Source organism: Rhamphochromis longiceps, linkage group LG10 (genome assembly GCF_057381845.1).
Source record: "Rhamphochromis longiceps isolate RC_006_pf linkage group LG10, R_longiceps_female_GT1.1, whole genome shotgun sequence".
NCBI lineage: Eukaryota > Metazoa > Chordata > Actinopteri > Cichliformes > Cichlidae > Rhamphochromis > Rhamphochromis longiceps.
The window spans coordinates 31,150,225-31,173,744 of NC_140566.1; the positions used below are offsets into that span (position 1 = coordinate 31,150,225).

Here is a 23,520-nt window from a genome sequence, read left to right on the forward strand (position 1 = left end):
GGGCTCACAGGTTTTGCAGTGCAAACGAGTTGCTACACCTTTTGACATTTCAAGCTTTACTGTTAAGCTGATAGGTAGGTCGATACACCCTGTTATAAACAGACAGGGAAGGCTGTACAGTAAAGGGTGTGAACAGTAATGATAAGGTGAGACTTGCTGGAGTCGCTCGCACAGTATAGCAGCCATTACCAAAGCGAACTTATAGCAGAAGGAGTGAAAGGTGTTTGTCAGCGGGAAGGGTGAGGCGTTGAAGAGAAGAAGCTGTTGGAAATGTGGACAGAAAAGCAGAAGGAGGGGAAAGAGATTGTCAGAGAGGAGACAGATGAGGGAAGTGCACAGATGGGTGAGAGAGAGGAGTGAAGGTAGAGAGGTTTGAAAGGGTGTGGACAGTCAGATAAGGACAGGCTGTGCTGCAGGATTATGACTGCCATCCATTTCACCCTCCTCTGTGTTCAATACTTTTTTTGTTATTTATGAAGCTGAAACGCAGGGAGATGCAGAGTCAGGCTAGCTTCTCTCTGGGTTTTCAATACGGGAAAGATAACAGAGAGAAACCGCAGGGCAAGTGGATTGTGTTGGTCTGAAAAACGGGGAGGTGCATGAACAGTTAAGAATCGCTGTATTGTCCAAAAGTACTGACATTTAAACAGCATTGTAGTGCGCGTGCTAGATAAATGTAGAATTAATCAGACAAATGAGAGAGCCGGGCACCGTTCATGGTAATGCATTTCTGTGCTTCCATTACCTTCATCCGCTGGGACAGCAGAGAAACCACTTGAACTATTTCTAATTCATTAGAAATTAACATTTTTGCTAACATACTACACATTTGCAAAGCGATCAGCCCCAGATGGCCGCCTCTCTCTGAGCCTTGTTCGTCCAGGGATTTTCTTCCTGTTAAAAGGGAGTTTTTCCTTGCCACTGTCGCCACGTGCTCGCTCATAGAGGGCTGTCTGATTCTTGGGGTTTTCTCTGTATTATTGTAGAATCGACTGTAGAAGCGACTGCTGTTGTGACTTGGTGCTATGTAAAGGAAATTGACTAATATTTAATTCAGTTTAGTTTTCAATTACATCTTGCACAAAAAATAATTTCAAGGAGAGATGCCTGCGATTTTAAATGCTTATATTTTGAGCTACCACCATTTGTCAAATCTTAATCTCAAAAATAACTAATTTTTCTTTACAGTTTTTGGCTATTTGGCAAACTGGTCATATTTGTAATTCCAGAGATCCACAAAATTACGCACAATCATTGTCGTTATTGATTAAAATAACCCTTGATGTGCTGAGCCGTTTTTGAGGCGAGGCATCACGTGCTTTATGTTTGCACTCCAGCTATATAGCACAAGCATAGATTTGCATTTATGACGGTATGTGGGAAAGGCAGGACGGGCTGTGTCTGTTAGCAGCGAGTGTTTTGGAGCAGAGATAAATAAAAGAGGGAAATTTCATGCCGGGCAGGAAACAGTCTGTTTTTCATTCTCAGCTGATACCCGTGTACTGTAGTGTCTTCTAGGTTTTAGAAAAGTCATGAGAATGTGTCTCTACGATTGAATTTTAAAGACAGAATTTAGCTAGGTGACATAATTAGGTTGAGTTAATTTACCAAAATAAGCCTTTTCCAGTCTGTTTGAGGGGCTTCATGCTGTCGCCACCCTCACCCTCAAGTGTGGCTAACTCCACTGAAGTCTAGCAACACTTTACATGTATATTCTCTGTGCCATTGTCAGTTAGAACAGCGTGTCTTTGTGTTTATATGTATGAGGGCTAAAATTCTGCAGGGTGTGAGAGAGACCTTCACACAGAGCCTCAGAGAGTATTGTCTTTACTGTAGTGGGAACAGCCACAGAGTAGGTGAGATAAAATGTCGTTATTCACATGTTGTTGCAAGTGAAAAAGATACACTTGGTTAGTGGATGTGTCACAGTCATAATGTTCCCAGTTTGGTTACACTGCAGTTCCACTTGGCATGGTTTTAAGGGTTTATGGGTAGGTTTGGGGATATGCTGGTTATGGTTGAGGTTTGGCTAAGAATCCAAGAAATGAATGTCAAAAGTAGCCCGTGCTTTAGTGTGTGTGTGGATAAAAACAATGTAGCAGAGGAGTAACACAAAAAGTATTGTTTGTAATAGCGTAGTGAACTTGTGCTTGGCCTTACATATATGCTTGAAATTACATGTACTTGAATAACAAGGACTAATTGTGTTTCCCATCATCACATTGAATGACCTCTCTTAACAATTTGCAAAGCTGTGATATTAACTGGATTTCCTTTTTACTGAAATAGTTAGCAATGTTTTTTCCCTTCTCTTTAAATTTCCTAAATCCTGCCTTAGGAAGGATCATTTTAATCTCTGTTTTGTCACACAGTTACACAGATATACCCGGTTTATTTATCTGTAGCTCCTTTGTTTATTTTTGGCGTTTCTGATGCGTGTCTGATTAAGTAAGCGGACATAACTTTGCCAAGAATTTAACCAGAGGACAACTGTGCAGTCAACACTGTTCTGAAAACATGACCAGCCTGCATTTCTAAGCACATTGTTACATCTCTCCTCACCACTACACTGAAAAACCAGTTACATGTCTACGATGTCTGGGTTTTTAGTTCATCTCAGTTACTGACGTAGTAAAATCCTTCTGTTTATTTCCATTTATAGCTTTCACAAGATCAGTTTATGATGTTATAGTTGTGCATTTATCTCCTTAACAGAAATGAGTTTGTCCCGCCCTGCAAATGAGTTTGGAGCTCCTCAAGGCTCCGTACTTGGGCCTTTTTATATGTGTAGTTCATATGCACGGACGCAATTAAATAATCATAAAAACCTATTAAAACTTAGTTTATGTTAATACATATATGTACATTATAGTAAAATGTGCTAGCAGAACAGTGTGAGTCTGGAGGATTTGAGTGCAGAATGGCGCGTTCTTTGCTTGAAGAGCAAAGGCAACTTTAAATGTTTATTAGCAATGCCAGGATCATATTTTGGTGCTTGCCTCAGCTGATTATTTTTTGGCTAAATACCAGAACCAATTGCAGGAAAATTTTCAGAAAGTGTAACATCAAGGCGAACCCGATAGACTGATTTATTTACTTTTAAGGAAACATCTTGTATTTCAGAGCTTAATTACGTTCACATGTGAGGTCTGGGAGAAGGAGTGTGTATATGTGTGCATTGTTGTGGTGTGGTTTGGGTTAGTGAAGGGTGGGGGCTGGGTGGAGTAGTATTGCGCAAGACATCATTAAGCAGAGAGTGTGTGTGTGTGAGTGTGTGCTGGCCACACCTCTGTGGCTGTCTCCAACAGAGGGGAGTGGACTTTCCTGTCCAAAGATAAAGTCTCCAGGAAGCAGATCCTCCTGCTATAAAACTCCACTGGGAGCCTAAAACATTAATGCTACATGCCTCATATTTACTCAAGTTAAGACTGTTATTATTATTATTATTATTATCGTTATTGTACCCTTTGTTCTAACTCATTTGTGCTGCAAACAGTAACCCTGTCAAGATGATTATTTGCTAACCCTTTGTTTGAACAGGATGCATTTTTTTCCCTCCAAATACTAATTCAGTCTGGACTCTGAATGATGATTGTTATATGTTGTAGATTGTTATATGTTTGTCTCAACAAGACAACACAAATCCTAGTGAGTGAAGGCATGAAATCAAGGGGAAAATGTGAATATAGGAGTACGAGCAGTAGCAATGGAGGACTTTGACAAGTTATATCTAAACAAGCTGTCAGATGCAACAAATTATTCATCAGAAACAGATGACAATCTTTATTTGAACCTCAGGAAATATGAAATATTATGGTCTGTGGATCATACTGTGCTTTTTGCTGCTTGACTGCTTGTATGTGAGACCAGCACATAAAGTGGTTACTCAGACAGAAATAAGAAATGTCAGGTCCACTCTAGAAGACGTGCAAAGCAAACTTTATTTACCATGAGACTGTATTAAAGTTGTATGGTTCTAGCCCAGAGTTTTAAAAATAAGACAACTTGTTGTGATAGAGCTGCAACTAAGGACTGTGTTTATTCAGTTTTTATTATTCGGATTATTATCTATTAGAATTATTTCATCTATAGAATTCCAGAAAATAGTAAAAACAACTTTTAAAGCCTATTTAACAGATTTCAGTGGTGAACGACCTTTCAGACGTGTGCAGATGTCTGCTTCAGAGATAAAACTTGCTGTTTGTTTAGGATTTTGACAAATTAAATGAGCTGATTGGTTACTGTTTCCAAAGTATTTAACTTGTTGACATGTTACACCTGCCTGCATTGTTTACATATTTGCCAGCTTGTATTCTTATCTGTTTATGGTCAAATTTCTCTTTTCCTCACTATGATAATTTAAACATTTAAAGTTTTATACAAAGAAGATGGATGATCCTTTAAAAAACCATAGCAGTTCACAGATACAGCTCTGCTAAATTTATTTAGAACCTGGCTTGCTGAGGTGGGATGTTATTTTCATCAGTTACCCAGAACATTATGACATGACGTTGGTAACTTGGCTGCATGCATGTGCACGGATGTCTCAGCAGCTAAGCTTATTTAATGAGTTAGTAGTGCAGGAAACCAACAGAGGAAATACGAAGGTTATACGTGTTTCACTGAGTCATGCTACTTTTAACAGCATATACTGAGAAAAACGATTAAAACGAGCGTTTGTGGGATGTTTTAATGCTTTAAAAAAGCATATTTTCCTTTGCTAACAGGAACATCGGGTCCAAGGTCAAAATAGACATCAAAAGGTCAAATGGAGGTGATGTGAGATGTGAAATTTTACACTTGCTTCAACTCGTACTAGCCAAATTCCATCAGAAGTGGATGGAAAGTTGGGGAAGAGACTCCACTACTAGCCCTTTTTTTTCTCTTTTACTCAACTGAGAAACTTTGAGGATTATCCAAAGGATTCTTCAAGTCAGTCTAGTTTTTATGCTTGTTCTCTCTGTTGTTTCTTCCATCATGCAAACTTCAACAGTTTGTAGTTAGAAGATTCCAAAGCAGGAGAAAACAATGAATAGTTTTTGGCAATCAGTCAGGAATAAATGTAATCTAATGACAACCTGAAGATGCCCACTGTATAATCAGCAGTGGGTGAGGGCTCGGCATGGTGCTGCGTTGGTAGTCCGTAGGTGGTACGCAGAGCTTTCCAGAACCACGTCTGCATAGCTGTATACAGTCAGTGTCAGAAATATGCGTATGAATATGCGGGCTACACTTGTTCTTGTAAGTGCTGTTTTTCATCACAGTGAGGTAGAAGCGGGGTTAAATTTACTTTGAAAATCTCCTCTGTGGCCTTTGCTTCCGCATCTCATTTTGTGCTATTTTTTTCCCTTCCTCTTTGTTGATCTTCCCTTTTCTGTTGAAGCCGCCTTGTTAACCTATCAGGATAAGACCTAGATATGGCGTAATCGCTGCAGAGCCACCCGCCTCTGGCTTTTGAGAGTTTGTGAAGCCTCTGTGTTGGTTAAATTCCCACAATCCCCCTCTCTGCGTGGCCAAAGTGCTACGCAAATGGAAACCACTGCGGGTTCATAAATCCTGCGTTACTCAAAAGCAACTTGGCAGTAAATTTTCAGAAGAGATGAGGAGACAGTGAAATGTTGGGGGCAAGAGGAGTGAACAGCAAGATGATTAAACAATATGGCGAGCTCATATGAGTTAACTAGTGTTTGTCAGAGTGACAGAATGGGTCAAAGTTCATTCAGCGGCCTAGATTTAGCTTTCCAGTGAAAGTTTTCTTTTAGTTGCTGTTCCTGTTTTTCGTTTTTTCCCCAGAACACACACACACACACACACACACACACACACACACACACACACACACACACACACACACACACACACACACACACACACACAATCGCGCACTTTTATCTCCCCTCATCTCTCTTTTTCTTTTCCCGCCATTCTTCTTCTTCTGCTTTCTCTTTCAGTCTCCCGACCCAAGCTCTTCTTCTCTCCCTTTCCCTCCCTCTCCTCCCTTTCTCACTCTCTCATCCTAATAGGATATGTCGAGGGAGGCACTGCTTCCGCTCACCCCGTCGCCATGGCAACCACGGCTCTGGCGGGAGTTGCCGAAAAGACTGTGCAGCCTGACCCCCCCGCCATCACCACCACCAATCCTCACTCCTTCTCCTCCTCTTTTCTCCTCCACCTTTCCAACCAGTGCTTCTCTCTCCATCTTTCCCCTGCCCCCTCCTCAATCTCTCTCTTTTTCTAAATCACCACTTATGCCAAAGGGGAGCACGCATGCACGCACACACACACACACACGCGCAAACACACACTGAATACCTGCCAGCACAGCACAGTGAATAGCCCTGTAATCGCTCTCTCTCTCACACGCACGCACACACAGACACACAAACAAACAATGAGGCCCTCTGTGCATGCGTGTGTGTCACACTGATGTATTCACATAAACAAGTCAGTTGTCCTCCAGCAAACAGGAGCACTCATGCACAAAGAGACCACATCACACACACATACACACAGACACGCACACACTTTCTATTACTCCCTGTGCGTTTGTGTGTGTGAGAGCAAGAGACATGAGAGGTTAGAGAGGCCGATTTACTGTGCTTTTGCCAGCAGGGCTTTGGTAGCATGAGTTAGTTAGCAATCATTGTGTGTGTGTGTGTGTGTGTGTGTGTGCGTGCGTGCGTGCGTGTGTGTGCGCATCTATGTTGGAGCATTCAGTCCATTCAAAGGGCAGCACATTCAAAATTTGGGATGCAGAGAGAGAGAGAAACAGGAGGGGTTGCAGTTCAGTGCAGATGCAGTCACCTCTGCTGGTGCAGGATGATGATGTCATTGTTGGCAGCCCACTTCCTACAGTGCAGAGCTTCCGGGAAGCAAATACATGACTGGGAGAGGAAGCTCTATGTTAGTCTAAAGTTATCTGGAAACATGTAGGTCATTAAGTGGATTGGCTGGGGTTCAGTATAGTCGCAGTAAATCATGTTGTCTGTGCGTCAAATCGCAGCACATCCTGGCGAGGTCGTCGGAGGGGGTTCAGCTTTCCTGTGAGTTACAGGAGCAGCAGCAGCCAGATTTCTATTTTTTTTTTACCTGTCTGCATCAATAAACAGTTAAGACACTGCCTCTTAGTCTACTAGAAAAGATAAAGCAGCATGGGACAAAAGGGATTAATATGAAATGACTTCCACAGATTTTCTCCTTCTCAGACTAAGTTGAGATCAGTTTTTTAGTATCAGCAAACTATTGTTTGTTTATCTTCCCTTTACTTTTTTCTTAACTGAGTGGATTCTGTCACATTTCAAGCCTGCTTATAGAACAAAATGACTGCCCATATGGAAAAGATATATATATATCTTATAAAGTTTGTATCTGTCTTGTGTGAAACTTGTATGAAAAGCATACAAGAGTGAAAACAGATATAAGATCCCTTGAAAAATTATAAAAATAAAACTTGTATGTTTTGGATACTTCCTAAAACAATATATGAAAGTAATGAGAAAGTGGCCACTTTCATGAGTAAATCATATAGGTTTTTACTATTTCTTTTCCATATGGGTGGGTTTGCATCACAAGTTAAACCCGGAAATCATTCGTATGGTCGGCAATCCACGTCTTTGATTTATCCTCAGGTGTTAAAACCCACCATTAAGGAAAAGAGTTGTGACCAGTTTTAACTTTAAAGTTCAGATAAGTTTAACTCTGAGCCTGCCCACTGCCAGCCTCTGCCCATGTGAACACCATAGCAACTCCAACCAGCTGCTGTTCAAACCTTCTGTTTGTGCCGCTCAGCTGATTAGAAGCAAGCTGGCTTTTAAAGTGAGCGGAGCTCGTGTCAGACATCATGCACGGATCCACTGGTGCAAGAAGGCCCTGGATAATGAATAGTAGAGTCCAAGAAGGAAGGTGTGAACCTGACAGTTACTATAGTTGAAATGGGCTATGGCAACTTTAACACTGTGTAGCATTTTTGTATCAAGAGTACCCTCTCCAGCTTGAGCCGAGTCTTTAAATTATGTGTTTGACATGAAACGCACGCACCAACTTCAGGTCGCTGGTAGGCAGCCTCGATCAGGGCGACATGCACAACGTTTAATTTTGCCCAAGTTGTTCCAAGCAGCCTCTCACACATAACTTAATACTTTGCATGTGCCTCTGAGATTAAAGAGTAGCCAGCAGACGTCCAAAGCTAAAGGCGACGCTTGATGAGGTAATGACATCGTTTCAGTAATGCAGGCGGCGCTGATTTCTTAAATTACTCTGTCGTCATTAGCACTAGTTCAACAGCATCCCCCCTTGTGCTGGTGTAATTAATGACATCTTGTGGACATGTAGAAGTAATTTTTGACGTGTCAGGTGGCTGTCGCGTGCAAGTGCCTGTATAATTAATAGTGGGCTTCTTGCCCTGGGTCAAGCTGCTTGTTTCTCATCTCGCCGCTGTCAACTTGTCATGCTTCTTCTTTAGGTGACAAGCCTTCAGGGTAGGTTATGCTTCACGTAGGCATAGTTTGGATGGCGGGTTGTGTCTAAAGCTGAAAGTGTTGATCGCTGCTCTGAACGGCCGCGCCGGAAGACAAGGGGGGGGGGCTGTCAGAGAGAAGGGTGAGACATGATAATTGTTTTAATATGCTTGTAGATGCGCATATTTTCACATCAAACTTAGATGTTATTTAAACTGGCGAGGGGGCGCAGGGGGGGTAAAAAGCGGTGTCAGCAGAGCAAAATATATTCACCTGTTTCCAGTAAAAACAGACTGTTTCCCAGAGTTAAGCCGAGGTGCCACGGGTGCCAGCGTCTTCGCCGCTGAAACAAGAGAGGCAAAAAATGTTTGAGATTTTCCGTTTGTGAAAGTGATGTTGTAGAAGTGTTGGATGGGTTGTGGACTTGACTCGGTTTTGGATTCTTGAGTAAAATAAGCAGGCAAATTTATGTTTTCCCACCCTCAGCTGAGTCTGTCTCACAATGATACTTTTAAACAGCCAGGGATCGAACCACCAACCTCCTGAGCTGCACCTGCTCAAAATGATTTTCAGTAATAATGTTCTGTTTGTAGCGATTGCAACATATTGATCGTAACATAAAAAGATTGCATGCTTTCTTTACCGACTTTAAAAGAAAAACGCTGTAGAGCTATCAGTGATAGCGAGCCGTCAGGAGAGACAGGCCGTGAACTCTGTCAGACTCTGCTGAACTGGTCAGGTTTTATATCTCTGTAACGTGTCTTGCACACCTGGTTCAGGCACATTCTTGCAGTTACAGAGAACCTTGTTGGAAACTTGGAAAAATAAAGTGAATTGTAAAGACGGATTATTGGTAAAGGCTTAAAAAAACTGTCTGCATATGATGAAAGTCTCTGCTGTTATTGTAAAGACGCAGGGAAAGGTTGCTAGAAAGACATTTTTGGGCGTTCCTGCACAATCAGACAGGTTTCGAACAAGTCCAGTTATGTAAACACTTCTTTGGAAGTGAAAGCAAAGGTATGCACCATGATAGCAGCACGTGCATTTGCTTCAGAGCTACAGCCACTGAACGCTTTTAGCTGCTTTCCACTAAAGCGGTTTTCAGAGGAACGGTTTATTAATTCATATGAAAGACTCAAAAATAATGGAAACAAGTTTATTATGAACATCCAGAAATGACAATATATGGGTAAAAGAGATATTCTTCACCTTATATTTTATTCTGAATGAGCTGTCTGGTCGAGAACTTATCCTCTGTGGACAACAGCTAATATTTCTGAGCCTCTTGGTAGCATATAATGGATTTCTGGTTCAAGACTTTCTTAAATCAGAGATTATGAATGCAGATCAAATTTTAAAAAGCTTTATCAATGTTAGACAATAACTTAAAAGTTAAGACTGCATTGAAGTCTCTCTTCTGCTCTACATAAAGCCTCATTCTCACAGGCCTAGACTGGTTGACAATGACCCTGGCTACCTCCTGTCATTAGAGAAAAATACGCATTCCCCAACTTATTGGAAGTTGCTGGTGGCCATCATCAGGTGAAATTGATTGCAAAGAGGATGCTGTGTCAATACTGTCATTGCTGCAGATGCCTGCAGTTTGCATGGAAGACGCCAACCAGTCTGCAAACACCATTTACTTCATTTACTTCATTTCAAAGTGTTTGCAGAAGTCGGCATCTTCCGGGCAAACTACGGGAAACTACCCGTTGCAGTCATAGCAACTACTGCAATCACCAGGTTTTTAGTGCTGGACTCTACCGCTTTGCAGCCACTTTTCACACTAGCAACTGCCAGCAACCAGTTGCCAACCAGTTGTGGAATACACACCTTTCAGTAGCAGTCAAGGAGCTACTGACCGGTCTGTAGGCCTGCCTGAGTGAAGCTTTAGCACAGTGACTGCCAGCAAACACTCTCAACTGGTTGGAGAATTTCCCTTGCAGCTGGTGGTTGTCAAGTGGTAGCCAACAGGTCTGTAAGCCTGTGTGACTGATGCCTAAATTATTTAGTCTACAAACAGCAGATTCTGCACATTCTTATGAATAGATCGGTTTAATATGCCGCAGTATTGTGTAGTATACTTTTCCTTCATGTCTGATTGTTTTCAATCAGAGATGCAAGCTTAACATTTTCTGTGGCTTGACATACGACTTGATGAACCTGAATCTTTGTACTGAAGCACCTGCTAATTGGAAAGCTAGTAGAATGCTAATGATACTTCTGAGGCTTTATTTACAACAGCTGTAGCAGAAAGACCAGCTTATTATGCCTACACATGGCAAAATCACGTACAATAGCAGCATTAATTATGAGACGAATGCTGTTTGCAACAGATGCATAATTAGTTATTGTGGCTTTTAATTGGGTTTCTCTGATCACCTTCACACATTTCCTTTTATGACTTAACCAAAAAGCTGCGAGATGTCATGGTTTACACTGTGAGCGTGTCTGAAGTTGGATTTTTCTTGCTGTGCACATTTATGCACACCTGTGCTGCGAGCTTTATAGGCAGGCTGTCCTGTGTAGGTGTATGAGGTGAACAAGTTACTAAGCACCCAGGATATCAACACCGGCAACTCCTAATAGGTAACATTAGACTGAGAGTCAACACTGACTGTGGCTAAGACTGAGCTGTGCTAGTATCAGCCTGCTAACAGGTGGGTGAAGCAGAGAGAGAGAAGCAGAAGGGAGTGTGCTTTAATCCAGGGTGGGGGCACTTGGTGTTGCACTGGTTGGGTAAGGATTTAAGGGGTGGAGCTGCAAAGCTGTGCCTGTGGTTAATGTCTTCCCCAGCTGTTGTTTATTCTCTCCATGTCCATATCTGACTTCACACTTCATATACTCAAGTGTGCAAACACACACAAATGGAAATGGCTGTCTGCAAGTGCCTAAACATATAAATTCTGTACACACAGGCACTGGAAATCACAACGAATCCACGCCAGATATGCCTCTTACTTAATTTCTGCTCGCTCCTTCTGTTTTTCCTCCATTTCCATCTCCGTCCTCCGTTCTCTCCGCTCGTATATAAGCAGTCACCGTGTGTCTGTCTCGCCTCGGGACCTATTGATTTCTTCCTGTTAGAAAAAAGACAACATTTAAACATCAGACTTAGAGGACTCAGAGGAGCTAGCTTTGTTGTTTCTTTCCCTCTGTGTGTGCTCTGTGTGTTCTGTTGTTTTCTTTTCACCACAGCAGATCGTGTTCCCCACCGATGACCAGCGCAGGTGCAGCACGGGTAGTGTTACAAAGTCACCATCGGTCTCCTTTTTCACCATTTGGAAAATAACATTTTCCACAACAACCCAGGAACTTAAAGTCTTTGTAAGCTGATATTGATACTAGTGTTTAAAGCATAAACTGTATAAAAAAGATGGGTGGATTTGACTGAAAAACCAAGGGGCTCTGACTCCAATGTGGTAGCGCTTGTAAATCACAAAGTGGGCCTGCTGTAAAGCAAACGGCGTCTTTATCGTCCTTTTTGACTCTAATGGGGACCGTAATTCAAAAAGGAACATTGTGTTGTAATAAATATGACTTGAAACTAAAACTAATGACCATAAACTCATCAGGAACGTGTTTACTGAGGCCACAGATCAGCGACCCGAGGGCCATTTTCTTGTAGACAGTTTTATAGATGGGCTTTCTTCTGCACTTAGTTTCACACTGCTGGCCAAGGTAACTTTACTATTCAGACATCCTTTTTATACAGTCGATGTTATAAAGTGATATTTAGCCTGACAGTTGGTGCTGATACCAGTCCATATTCTTTTGTTTATTGGGTTTTAGTTATTTCCCCTCTTTCTGTCAGGTGAGATGGCTTTAGTTTAAAAAACAAGTTTTAACGTCAGCTGTTGGCAACATTCAACCTTTAACAAGCACCTAACATAACCGACGAATATCAACCACTAAATACGGAGTTATTACTTTCTCATAAGCTGACATCAATCAACAAGATAGCTGATACCAATATTTGATACTACTTACAAACGACTTAAAAACTCTCCAGATTATAAAATTGGAGCAAAAACAGTGACTTTGAGCGAGGATGCGCTCTCTGTATCAAAGGCAGTTTCTCAGTGCGACTTTGTGCGACTTTGTTATAGAGGGCTGTCACAGTTTACCCCACTTGTCATGTAACTTGACATCAATAAATTATGTGGCTGCTGACAGTCGAGCATGATCGGCCTGTCAGGAGTCTACCTCTCATGTTTAGCGTCACCTGTTAGCTCTTTGTTAGACAGCCAGAAAGTGTGCTTTTCATTTGATCGAGTTGGTAAATAATTCCCTGCTTGTGTACTCAAAAATATCGCCACGCAGTGTCCTCTCTGAACACATGAGGTTACTTATAGCCGAGCTGCATTGCAGCTGCAAATCGCTCATTATTTGATCTGTATGAAGCCGGGATTAAAGTCCTCTGGACATTTTACATCTTCTTCTCTCTGCCGGGCTTCCTCACCACTACAGCTGCTCCCCACTTTCATTCAAGTTAGAGATCACATGAATTAATTGCACTGTGTGACCCATTTTATGATGGAGCAGATGAACTGAGAAGTGTAGGGTGTGTGTGTGTGTGTGTGTGGGGGGGGGGGGGGGGGGGAGCTCCACTGCTACAGTAAAGGTTTTTCCGTGTATCGTTCTGGCATGTCGGGTTCACTTTTTAAAGGCTTGCAGCTTTGTGTGGCAGATTGTTGCCATCGTGTCATTTTAACGACCTCGTGCAGAGATCTAGAGGAAGCTGCCTAGATTCTTTAAGCCATCATTTATTCATATTTACATGCAATTCATGCTGGAAATATTCGGACAGTCGCACGGTGTTTGTAATTTTGCAGCCATCGCAATAGATTTTAGCAGCCCGAAAGTTTATGAAGGAAGATGATTCTTAGTAAATCTCCTGATCTCAGTCCAGTGGAGCATTACTGAGGGAGGGAAGGAAGACTCCAGGCAGAAGGGCATTTCCTGCACGCACTTATAAACATTAACATTTTATTTCGATCGCAGTTTTGAATTTAAACTGAAAGTGAGGTGTTCAGTTTCGGCTTAATTGATACTTTACAAATTTTTTGTGGTGGCATACGGAGCTCAAATTGTGCCAGTGTCCAAACACAAACTGTTTCTGCTGTTCATTCCCTTAAAAAAATAAAAAAGGTCGAGCTTCAGACATTTCAGAAAAACTGTCCTGAAATCCTGACTTGCAGAAATGATGTCCTTCAGATTTTCTGTTTTTAAAAGTCTATCAGCTCTTCACTATTTGCAAACATCAATGGTATTTGAAAATACTACTGGGTGATTGATCCATACTATAATATACTGATGCTGTATTATGAAACCTGGCTGTGTTATTATCGATAATATGCATTCTCTGCAACTGAATATCAGTTTGACCGAAGGATTGAAAGATCATTTTTGACTTTCATAGTAAAAACACCAAGAGCTTAAACCAAAGCCGATGGCAAAGTGTGGCTTAAAAACTTTTAAATAGGAGAATAGTTTATACATTTAATCAAGGACATTTATTGGGGGAAACAAAGCCACCGCTTTGACGCAGAGCGGGATATTAAATTGTGAGGAAAGAGCTCTTTTACATCCTCGCTCTTAAGCTAATCACTCTGTCTTCATAGAAAGTGTTTCTTCCTTTTTGGCCCCTCTTTCTTCCCTTCCATCTCCCTTCCTCTGAGATCAGAGCTCGCGGGCATCCGGAGGGGGTTTTATTTTCTTTTTCTGTCTCTTTTTTTTTATATTGGACTTCAGCCTTTCAGTCTCTTCTTTTGAGGATTTCGCACAGAGTTGTGGGTTTAATCTGAGCAGCTGTGAAAAGAGGAAAAGTGGAGGGGAGAGGAAAATCGAAAAGAAGAAGGGGGGAAAAAAAAAGAGCGAGTGGGTAGAAATGAAGCCAGTGAGGGATGAAAGGGTGAGGTGGTGAAGAAAAACAAGGGTGTGGTTGATGTAAAGAGTGAGAGATGCTGGAAGGAGAGGAGGGATGTGACAGACAGAGAGAGAGAGAGAGAAAGGTGAAAGGGGTGTGGTCGTGATAGAGAGAGCGAAAAGAAAGGAGTGAGGAGAGGCGGGGCTGAAGCAATGGAAAGACGAGTGGACCGGGAGGGAAATGGAAGGGAGTTGGTGGTGGGTGGGGAACGAGTGGAAAAACATGGAGTCAGCTGATGGCTCCCAGTTTCCATGGCAACGCTTGGCCTTTCCCACCCACTCTCTTTCTCTCTCTTTCTCCTGTCTCGTTCTGTGCCTCACCCACTCCCTCACTTCTTTCACACTTCATTTTCTTTTCAGTTTTTTTCCCTTTTTTTAAAGACCGTCTCAGTATAATCACGTTACAGCCCAGCTTCTCTTCGCCCATCTCCTCTCTTTTTTTTGTCCTACCTTCTCATCTTCTCTCTCCTTTCTTTTTCCTATTTGCCTATAAAGTGCTCCTTAAATCCCTCCTCACCTAAGCCGAGTTTCACGCAGGTGCGGCATGTTCCTTTCCTTTCCTTTCCTTTCCTTTCCTCGCTCATTACTTTGTTTTGTTTTTTTGCTTGTTCAAGCCCACTGCATTAGACCACAGTGTAGAAGGTGAGCATTGATATGGATTAACCATTGCAAATCGTATCTACAAACAAAAATCAAGACGCTAATCTATTTTAAATCTTCACGTGTCCTGTAATGCTGTAAAAAGGGGGAAAAAGCAGAACAACAGGTTTGCTCTGTTGTAACTCTGGCTATTTGGACATGACGCTCACCGACGGGAAAGTTGTTTACCACTTATATTTGTGCCGATGCCACTGCCACAGCCTCCAGCTGAACTGTGTGACCCGATGAAAGGGCGTAGCAGAGTCTCCACCCTCTCCTCCTCACCCAGAGCCAAACTGTGCTCAGCTGAACTGGACGGAGGCCAACTCCCGGACTGGAGGCTCGCTGCTGCTCCCTCTCGCTCCAGTTCTCCCGTGTCTCTTTCACTCTTCCTGTGTCTTTTTTTTTTTTTTTTTAACTCTCTCCCTCTCACACAGTACCAGTCTCTCTCTGTACCCATGCAGCCCTTCCCTCTCTTCTGTCTCCCTCACTTTCTCCTCCGCCCCCCCACCCAGTGTACCACACTGCAGCCATTGTTCCCTGTGCTTTCGAGCTGCATGGCAGCCGAGTCCTGGCTTGCTGTAGATGCAAAGGGACAATATGAAAAACCACAATGCCTGTTATAAGAAAGCATTTTCCTTTGCATGAAGCATTTCTTCAAAGCAAACCTTAACCAATCGCTGTCTGTCTTCATTCACTGAAGAATGAGGTCAGGCCATGAAAGATGTATGCCCAAAGGGTTGAGGAGGTTGCAGAAGCATCTCTCATTCCATAATTTTCTTTTAATTATATTTTAAATTCTTCTCCTATGGCTGACGCGTCTAACTACTACAGTACCCACGAGTCTCAGCATCATTCGTTATGTATCAAGCCTGTGATAAACGTATACCATCATATTTCCTAATATGATCCTGGCATTGCATTTGAGTCGGAGAATGAATTGTTCTACTCTTGTGAATATTGATGAAAGTGCACACTTTGGTTTTTCCTGGTGAAATTTGGTGAATGTTTTACACAAAAATTGATAGCATTTGTTATTTGAGTTATTTGTTATTTGCACATTGGATGATGGTCCTGATGACAACCAGCAGTGTTTCTCTTCCATCCTCCCCAGTATTTTACACCTTATCTGCTCACAAATATATGCATTAATGGTGTTCTTTGCCATGACCATGTAGCACACAGAGTGACTGCAAAGCAGAGAGAGATACAAAGATTCAAGGTCACCTGTTGTATTCATAACCAGCGCTGTATTTGCATGGACTCTAGTAGAGTAGCTTTGCATGATTCGATTCAGAATAATCTCCAGTAATCTTACAGCTTGATGGGCCTTGATGTAGCCACTGCCTCAGTTCTCTCTTTCAGGCTCTTAAGCTACTTGTTTTTGATTTTTGCCCCAAACAACAGTAAAAATGAGCATCTACCATTGTATCAGTGTGTAATATTAGGTCCCTGTTTAACTACTGTTTCCTCTGCTGTTGTGTTCATTACTGTGGGTTGTTTGGCTCCTGCTGACTTTTTAAACAATAAACCAGCATGCATTAGCATTTTTCTTTTTTGGCATGCTACACATAACTATGATTACTGCTTCTAATTAATATATCAGATCGCTCTCCTTTGAGAATAAAAATCTAATTATGTTGAGGATATAAGTTGCCAGGTTTAGAGTAAAATCTGGAATAAAACCAGTCAACTTTAGTTTGCTGAAGCTGAGTTATCGCTTTGTCCTTTTCTTTCTAACCTTTTCTTATATCTTCTTGTCCACCGTGTTCTCTCTAGCAGGCAGATATAGGTGATGACGGCTCACAGCCGAAAGACCTGAAGGTGAAGAAGGAGTGCAAGACAGAGCCCTCCTCGCCTCATCCGAGCCCCACTGAGGACCAGACTGAGCCCGTTGACCTTTCGCTCAACAAACCTCGCTCCGCTTCGACAACGAGCACCACAGTCAACCCAGCTCCCAGCAGCGCTGTGACCCAGCCCAGCCTGTCAGCCACACCTGTCCCCTCTGCGGTGCAATCGATAGGCTCCATGGTAACTATAAACTCCTACCTTCTGTGGATTTAGAAGTGTAAAGCGCAGTAGAGTTACAACCACTCATTTTCATCGCTTCTTTTCTCTCCAGGTCCTCTCTCCAGGATCCATCTTAGCCACGCAGGGTGCTGGAGGCCAGCAGATTCTCCACGTTATCCATACAATCCCCTCAGTGACCATGCCCAGCAAGGTGGGTCAGCTGCAGACCATCCCTGTGGTGGTGCAGTCGCTGCCTGTTGTCTACACCACCATGCCTACTGACGGTGTCGCCACAGCAGCCATTACGGTGCCGCTGATAGGCAGTGATGGGCGCTCCGAAGGATCTGGTGAGTGTACAGTCATAAGCTCCAAGGGGGCAACACCAGTGCAGTATCCGGTTGTTCAGTCTGACGTCACTAGCCGTGTCTGGGTCTAAACTCCGCTGCAGGTCCATATATCAAACGATCACTGTGGCATTACTGAGAGTTGAAAAACTGTCTAAAGTCTTTCATCTTTAATAAAATGATCAGCGTTCTGCTCTACCAGGTGTAACAATTGAGTTTAACATCCAGGCATCCATGAAAACGGAATTTATGACATTTAACGGAGTTAGAAGTTAGCATGAAGTTAGCTCGCTAGCTTCTATCTAAATACAATATAGCATGTCCTGACTGCTGGGTTTTGGAAACAAATTAAAACGTACAGCTCTGTTATCACTTCCAGCATAAATGAAGACAGAAAACTAAACAGCAGTGACGTTTGTAGGGTTACTGAAGTTGGGCTAGCTGGTATATAATGATGTGCTACGTGACCGCTAGCGACACAGCTATGTTAGCATAATATAAACAAGCTAACTTTTTTTCCACTCGATAAAAGTTACCGTGAGTGTTCTCGGTGGTCAGAAACAAATGTAATCGCATGGCAGGATGCTGTAAAAGGACCAAACTTCAGCCAGGAGAACAACTGAGATAATCCATCCACAATACGAGGTTAGTCATTCATATACTGCTGCATGGGCTGGGCTGTAGTTACATCCTAAGGTTTTAAAAACTGAGCTTAAATAAATGATTAGCGGTAATAAAAGCCGAGGGAGGTCAACAGTGATCACTGACTGTTTTAGGAGCTTTTTGAGATCAAATAGAAGAAAATACATAACATTAAACATGTTAACAACACAAAAGCCATATTAAACGCAGACTACTTTAGACCCGGAAGTAGGATTCGTCGCGTCATCACTGAACAACCGGATAGCTTCTGCTTTTAGCAACAATTGTCTGTTTCATATAGACCACTTTCAGTCTTCAGTTGCCTAAATATCCAGACTTTGTACTAAATAAGATTTATAAATACAGTATATCAGTCAACATGAGCTCGCTCATTGACAGCTCTGTGTGATAATGTCAGCTGACAGGGTTTGCTAATGTTTGCACTTGTCGTTTGGCTTAGTTAGCAAGGTGCATCTGCAATCACTGCAACATGCATTTCCACTGCATTAAACGTCGTGCCTTAAAACAATATATACATTCGAAAGTGCAGCTGGATGAGGAATAGAAACCAAACTTGAACCTATAGGCTGGAGTCGAGGGGAGTTCACTCCGTTTCGGAGGCAGGCTCAAGGGGACATTAGAGGAACTGCAGTTTTTGGTTAGGCTTCTTTTTTTAACCCCATATTCACTGTTCTTGGGTTGGATAGACTGGTTGGTCTAACCAGTCAGGAGCCAGTGATGTAGTTCAACATGAGGCAATAACCAGCCTGCATAGCCCGTGTTGATCTAACACAGGTTTGGTGCAATCTTGGAGATTTTGTTTTCTTGCTCTTGCAAAAGAATCATGACATCACCTTTCTTAACATTAAAATAAAACTTTGCTTTGCATACTCAAATTTAGCACCGTGCTAAATATTGGCCAATGTATTCTACTGGATCTAAGAGTCTTATGTTGGTTTTTTTTGTGTTTGTTTTTTAAGGAGCTGTACAGTCATGAAGCAAAGGTTGAGTTCTTACATGAAACCACACAAATAACCTCTGAATCCAGGATATTATTTAAAGGTGCAGTCTCAGAAACTTAGAATTAAACCTTTAAGAATACAAAGGAGCAGGCACTGCTTTGTAGAGCCACCATGTTGACTTGCCATCTTGATTTACATCCCTCCACCTCCCTCCACTAAGATAAGGATCATACCTATTTTTTTATCAGCCCTTCACCAAGTAAGTGAAAGGAAATTTGAAAACTGCAAAAACTGCAATAATTCTGTTATTAATGCTTGTAGTTTTGCATTTTGGCTGTTATGAGAAGCAGACTAAATCATGCGTTTAAACGGGGGTAGGAAGATGTTTTACTTTGCAGTGACAGAGCATTTTAGAACCTCTTTCTTTCTTTAATGTGCCATGTTGAAACAGGATGTTAAGAAGGAACGTGGCACCGCGAATGTTTATTTAATATGTCGCAATATCTGTAATGAAAATACTTGTAATTTGAGATGAGCGGTAGACCTCTCCTCTTTAATGTCAGTCTTCCTCTTTTGACTGTCACGCCTGGCGTTGCATGGTTCTGTCACCGCTGCTTAAACTGTCATTTATGGAGGTGGGGGGGGGATCTCAGTCTCAGTGGAACACAGCGTTTCTCCCAAAGGAGCTGGTGTCTGTTTGTGGTTGGTGATATGTTTGATTTGCCTTCTGTCTGCCTGTCTATCTTTGTCATTCTGGAAATTCTCCATATGTGCCAGATGATTGATGGCGTCGTCTAAATGTGGAAAACTGCAGAGAGAATTGTTACATATGTTGCAGAGAAGTGGCTAAAATTCTTCAGTGAGCCTCTGAGCAGCTGATTTTCTCATATTCTGTAATGTAAAAAGCCAAGAATGCCCCACTAAAATAGTCATGTACAAGCTGACTACTTAGCATTTGTCTGGACTGTTATTAGTCAGCAGTGTCTTAACCTCCCAAGTGTTCCTGTCGGTTTTCACTAAACAACAGCAAATGTCTGTCAATCCCTGTGTCCACACGACCGGACGCTCGACATTTGCCCAGGCAAGCAGGCAAAATAGACCTCCGCCCCTTTAACTGCAGTCGAGTCCCTGGGCAAAGTCGGCAGAGTTCACCTGGACTCTGATTCACAACAACACAGTCTGGACTGAGGAATGTAAACGAGGCAGGCGGTGAATCTCAGAAGAGTCTGCAGCACACAGACTGGCCTGAAGATGCTCTCAGACTGTTACTCATCCATGCCAGGAGCTGTTGTGTGTTTGTGTTTTGATTAACGTTTTTGACCTTTTCCCAGTTTGTCTCAAACCCCTTTTAGAAAATACAAAATACCCAATACATTAAGTAATATGACCGTAAATGCTCTAGCAATGTTAAAAGATAAGATTGATGTTTATTTTTTTTAATTAGCATTTAATCAGCATTTATTTATTTATATTTGTTCTAATCTCTGTGTTTGTTTTTGTTTGCACGAAGCACCTCGCGTCTGCAACAGCAGCAGTTTCATGACTGAAGGCAACTACTTTGTTTATTATTTGCGGCGTCAGTCAAGCAACAGGCAGAAAGTTAAACACGAGGCACGCCGAATGGCTGCTCGCTCGTTTGCGTTCTGAAGTGCAAACTCGTAGAGGAACGAGAAAGAAAGTACAGATAGACACAAGTCAGGAGGAAATGAAACATAGTACAATAAACTGAAGTATACTGTAATCAAATGAAGTGTGAGGGTAACTAAAGCTACACTGTGTTCAAATGGATTCAGAAAATACGAATAAATGATGATATGACATAAAAAAATGTGTGCAAAAAAAATGAATTCTACACAACAACTTAGGTTACTTTTAATAAACAAATCAGTGCTTACCATTATATGTTACATTGTTTTTAATCATTTAAATTTTTATTTAATATATTGAACAGTTATTGTTTTTGTTTAATATTGATTTTGGCAGCTTTGGTCCTCCGTACATACAGTATGTTACATAATTACAGGTCACATTGTGCTGACTTGCACAATATTATTGCACAGTAGACGGGAAATAGTTTTCTTTATGAACATAATACTAATTTAGGGCAGTATTGTGGCACGGTGTCAGAGTGGTTAGCACTGTTGACTGATAGCAAGAAGGTCCTGGGTTTGAATCCGATCTGATGGGCTTGGGTTCTCTGCGAGTGCTCTGGCTTCCTTTCACAGTCCAAACACACGCAGTCAGTCGGGTGATTATTATAAAAGCATAAATGAGCCGACACACCTCTCAGAGTCCACGCTTTGTAAGCTTTGCCTGTAGACTCTATGCTCTCGTCACAGCATCCATCAAACACGTATCCTACTGTCGCTCTGCTAAGACACGCATTGTTTACTTGCTCGCACAGAAAGCTGTTGTGTAGTGGATGGGGATCACAGGGCTGGAGGGCAGAGGCGGAGAGTAAAAAAGTTAAAGTTGAATGAATGTTTTTCTGAAGTTTTCTTATGTTTTTTGCTTGATGCTCAAAAGTAACCAGTCATCCTCCTCTGGTTAAAAGATGTAGTTTTGTTGTTTTGTATTTACGTGTCTAGCTCTGTTGATTTTTACGTCCTGTTTGGTGTCTTCGTGGGGAGTTTTTGATGCTGCACACAGCAAACTTCAGAAACTCAGGATGTATCTATATTTGAAATTCCAGCCTGAGGGCTGTCATGTGTATGCTTACTGCTATTGAAGGTAACCGTGATAGTTGTTTTGGTTCTGATACTGACTCTCTCTACATCTGCCTTTATTCCTATTTTGAGCTAAATTCATTTGCCAAGAAGAGACAAGACGCACCTTACTGATAACATTTTTCTTTTTTTCTTTTTTTTTGGTTGGTTGTTTTTTTTCCAAAGAGTCTTTGTTTAAACTTCTTTTAAACGGGTACAGAAATTCTAATATTGTGACAGCCCCTCCAAAAATTAGATATAGGGTTAGCCTAAGGGGTTTGGGGTTGGAGAAGTATTATTTCAGTCCACCCCTGCTCCTTTATTACCTTTCTATTAGATCAAGTAGAACCACCCACCACCACTTCCCCTGCCGGTGGCGGACTCCCTCAGGTGTCGGTGTGTTGGTGGTTCTTTGTGTCTGGGGGTGGGCGTCCGGGTACACACCGGCTCACTCCTTGGCGGCCGCTTGTCGGGGCCTGGGGCCTGGGGCTCGCTCGGGCCCCTTTGGAGGTGGGGTGCCCCCGGCCTCTCGGCCTGGGGCTCGGTCACTCAGGCACAGCTGGGGGCCGGCGGAGCTCACGGGCGCGTCACTGCAACTCCCCCTGACTTCTGCTCCGCGGCTGCTGGGCGAGCCCTCATCTGGGACTCTCCTCAGCTCTTACTGGAACAGTGGCGCGGCTGCCCCTCTGTTGGTCTTCCATGGTCTCTTGTGTTCTGGGGGCCTCTGGATGTCTGGAGTTTTGATCTCCTCCATACCCGGTTCACACCCTGGAGGACGGGGCTGTGGCCCCCCCCACACTCCCTAGCAGATCATTACATGGAGAAACCTTTGGAATGCAAGCATGCTGATCCACACAGGTATGCACACATGGGTATTCACAGACGCGGACTAAAGCTTTCTTGGCTGCTGCCTCAAAGCACACTGTGCGCTGTCTATCTTGCGTGCTGCACAATATCGTTTATTATTTAGTAAATATTGATATCTATGACTAGCTAGTTTATTGTGATGGTGCTTTGTTTTCTCTCTTTGTTGTTTGCTGTCTCCTCTGTTTGTTTTTTTTGTTTGTTTTTTTTTTTCTCCCAGGAGTTCTTTTTTTTTTTTTTTTTTTTTTTTTCTCTCTCTTCCCCCCCCTTCTCACCGTCTCTTCTCCCCTTTGGTTTTCTTTCTTTCTCTCCCCCTCTTTCTATCATTCATTCCCCCTGTCCTATTTATTAAAAAAAAAAAAAAAAAAAAGACAAAGGATGAACTGAAGCTCTGCCATCACGTAATGTCGCATACTGCTGTTTCTGATGTCATTTAATAAAAAAAAAAAAAAAAAAAAAAAAAAAAAAGATCAAGTAGAACAGAATTCAGTGAAGTAATAACAAGCCCTTTTGTAATTTTTGCTGCCATTGTAACAAAGCTGCTGGTTTGGTGACAGCACAATATCTGATATCCTTTTTCTTTGATTTGTTGTCCTTTAAAAACCGCGATAACTGGGCACGTAAATCCTAACCTCTTGGAAAATGATGTAAATTCAGTGCACATGCCGCGTGCCAGTAGGTCAAACTAATTAGTCATCATGAAGGCCCTCTTTCTCTCCAAATAAACTGCCCACCTCTCCATAACTCATTGCCTATCTGTTTACAATTGGTATTCCTGTCAGTGAGTAATGTGCTGACATAACATCATGTTTCATGTTGACTTGCAGTCTTTCTGTATTGAAGATTAACTTTAGATCAGGCTTGTTTCTGCAGTGCTGCCCTGGTTGCCACACCTAACAGTGATGCTGCGGTGAAATTACTTAACCTGGTGATCTATATGTCTGTCTGGGGTCAGAGTTTTATTTTGTGA

General features: G+C 42.2%; 1 protein-coding gene across 6 annotated transcripts in view; it reads left to right on the plus strand.

Annotated features, from left to right (window-relative positions):
• Window positions 1–23,520, plus strand: part of klf8 (Kruppel like factor 8) — a 90,245-nt gene that overhangs the window by 52,892 nt on the left and 13,833 nt on the right. For 5 of the 6 annotated variants that reach the window (XR_014913580.1, XM_085421302.1, XM_085421303.1 and 2 more), the window contains 2 exons: window positions 16,803–17,054; window positions 17,146–17,380. Coding sequence is in view for 5 of the 6 variants with exons in the window: in XM_085421302.1 (XP_085277428.1) it covers window positions 16,803–17,054; window positions 17,146–17,380 (487 nt within the window). In the remaining variant the exon portion in view is untranslated. The remainder of the gene's footprint in view (window positions 1–16,802; window positions 17,055–17,145; window positions 17,381–23,520) is intronic. The other variant, XM_085421300.1, reaches the window with a different exon arrangement.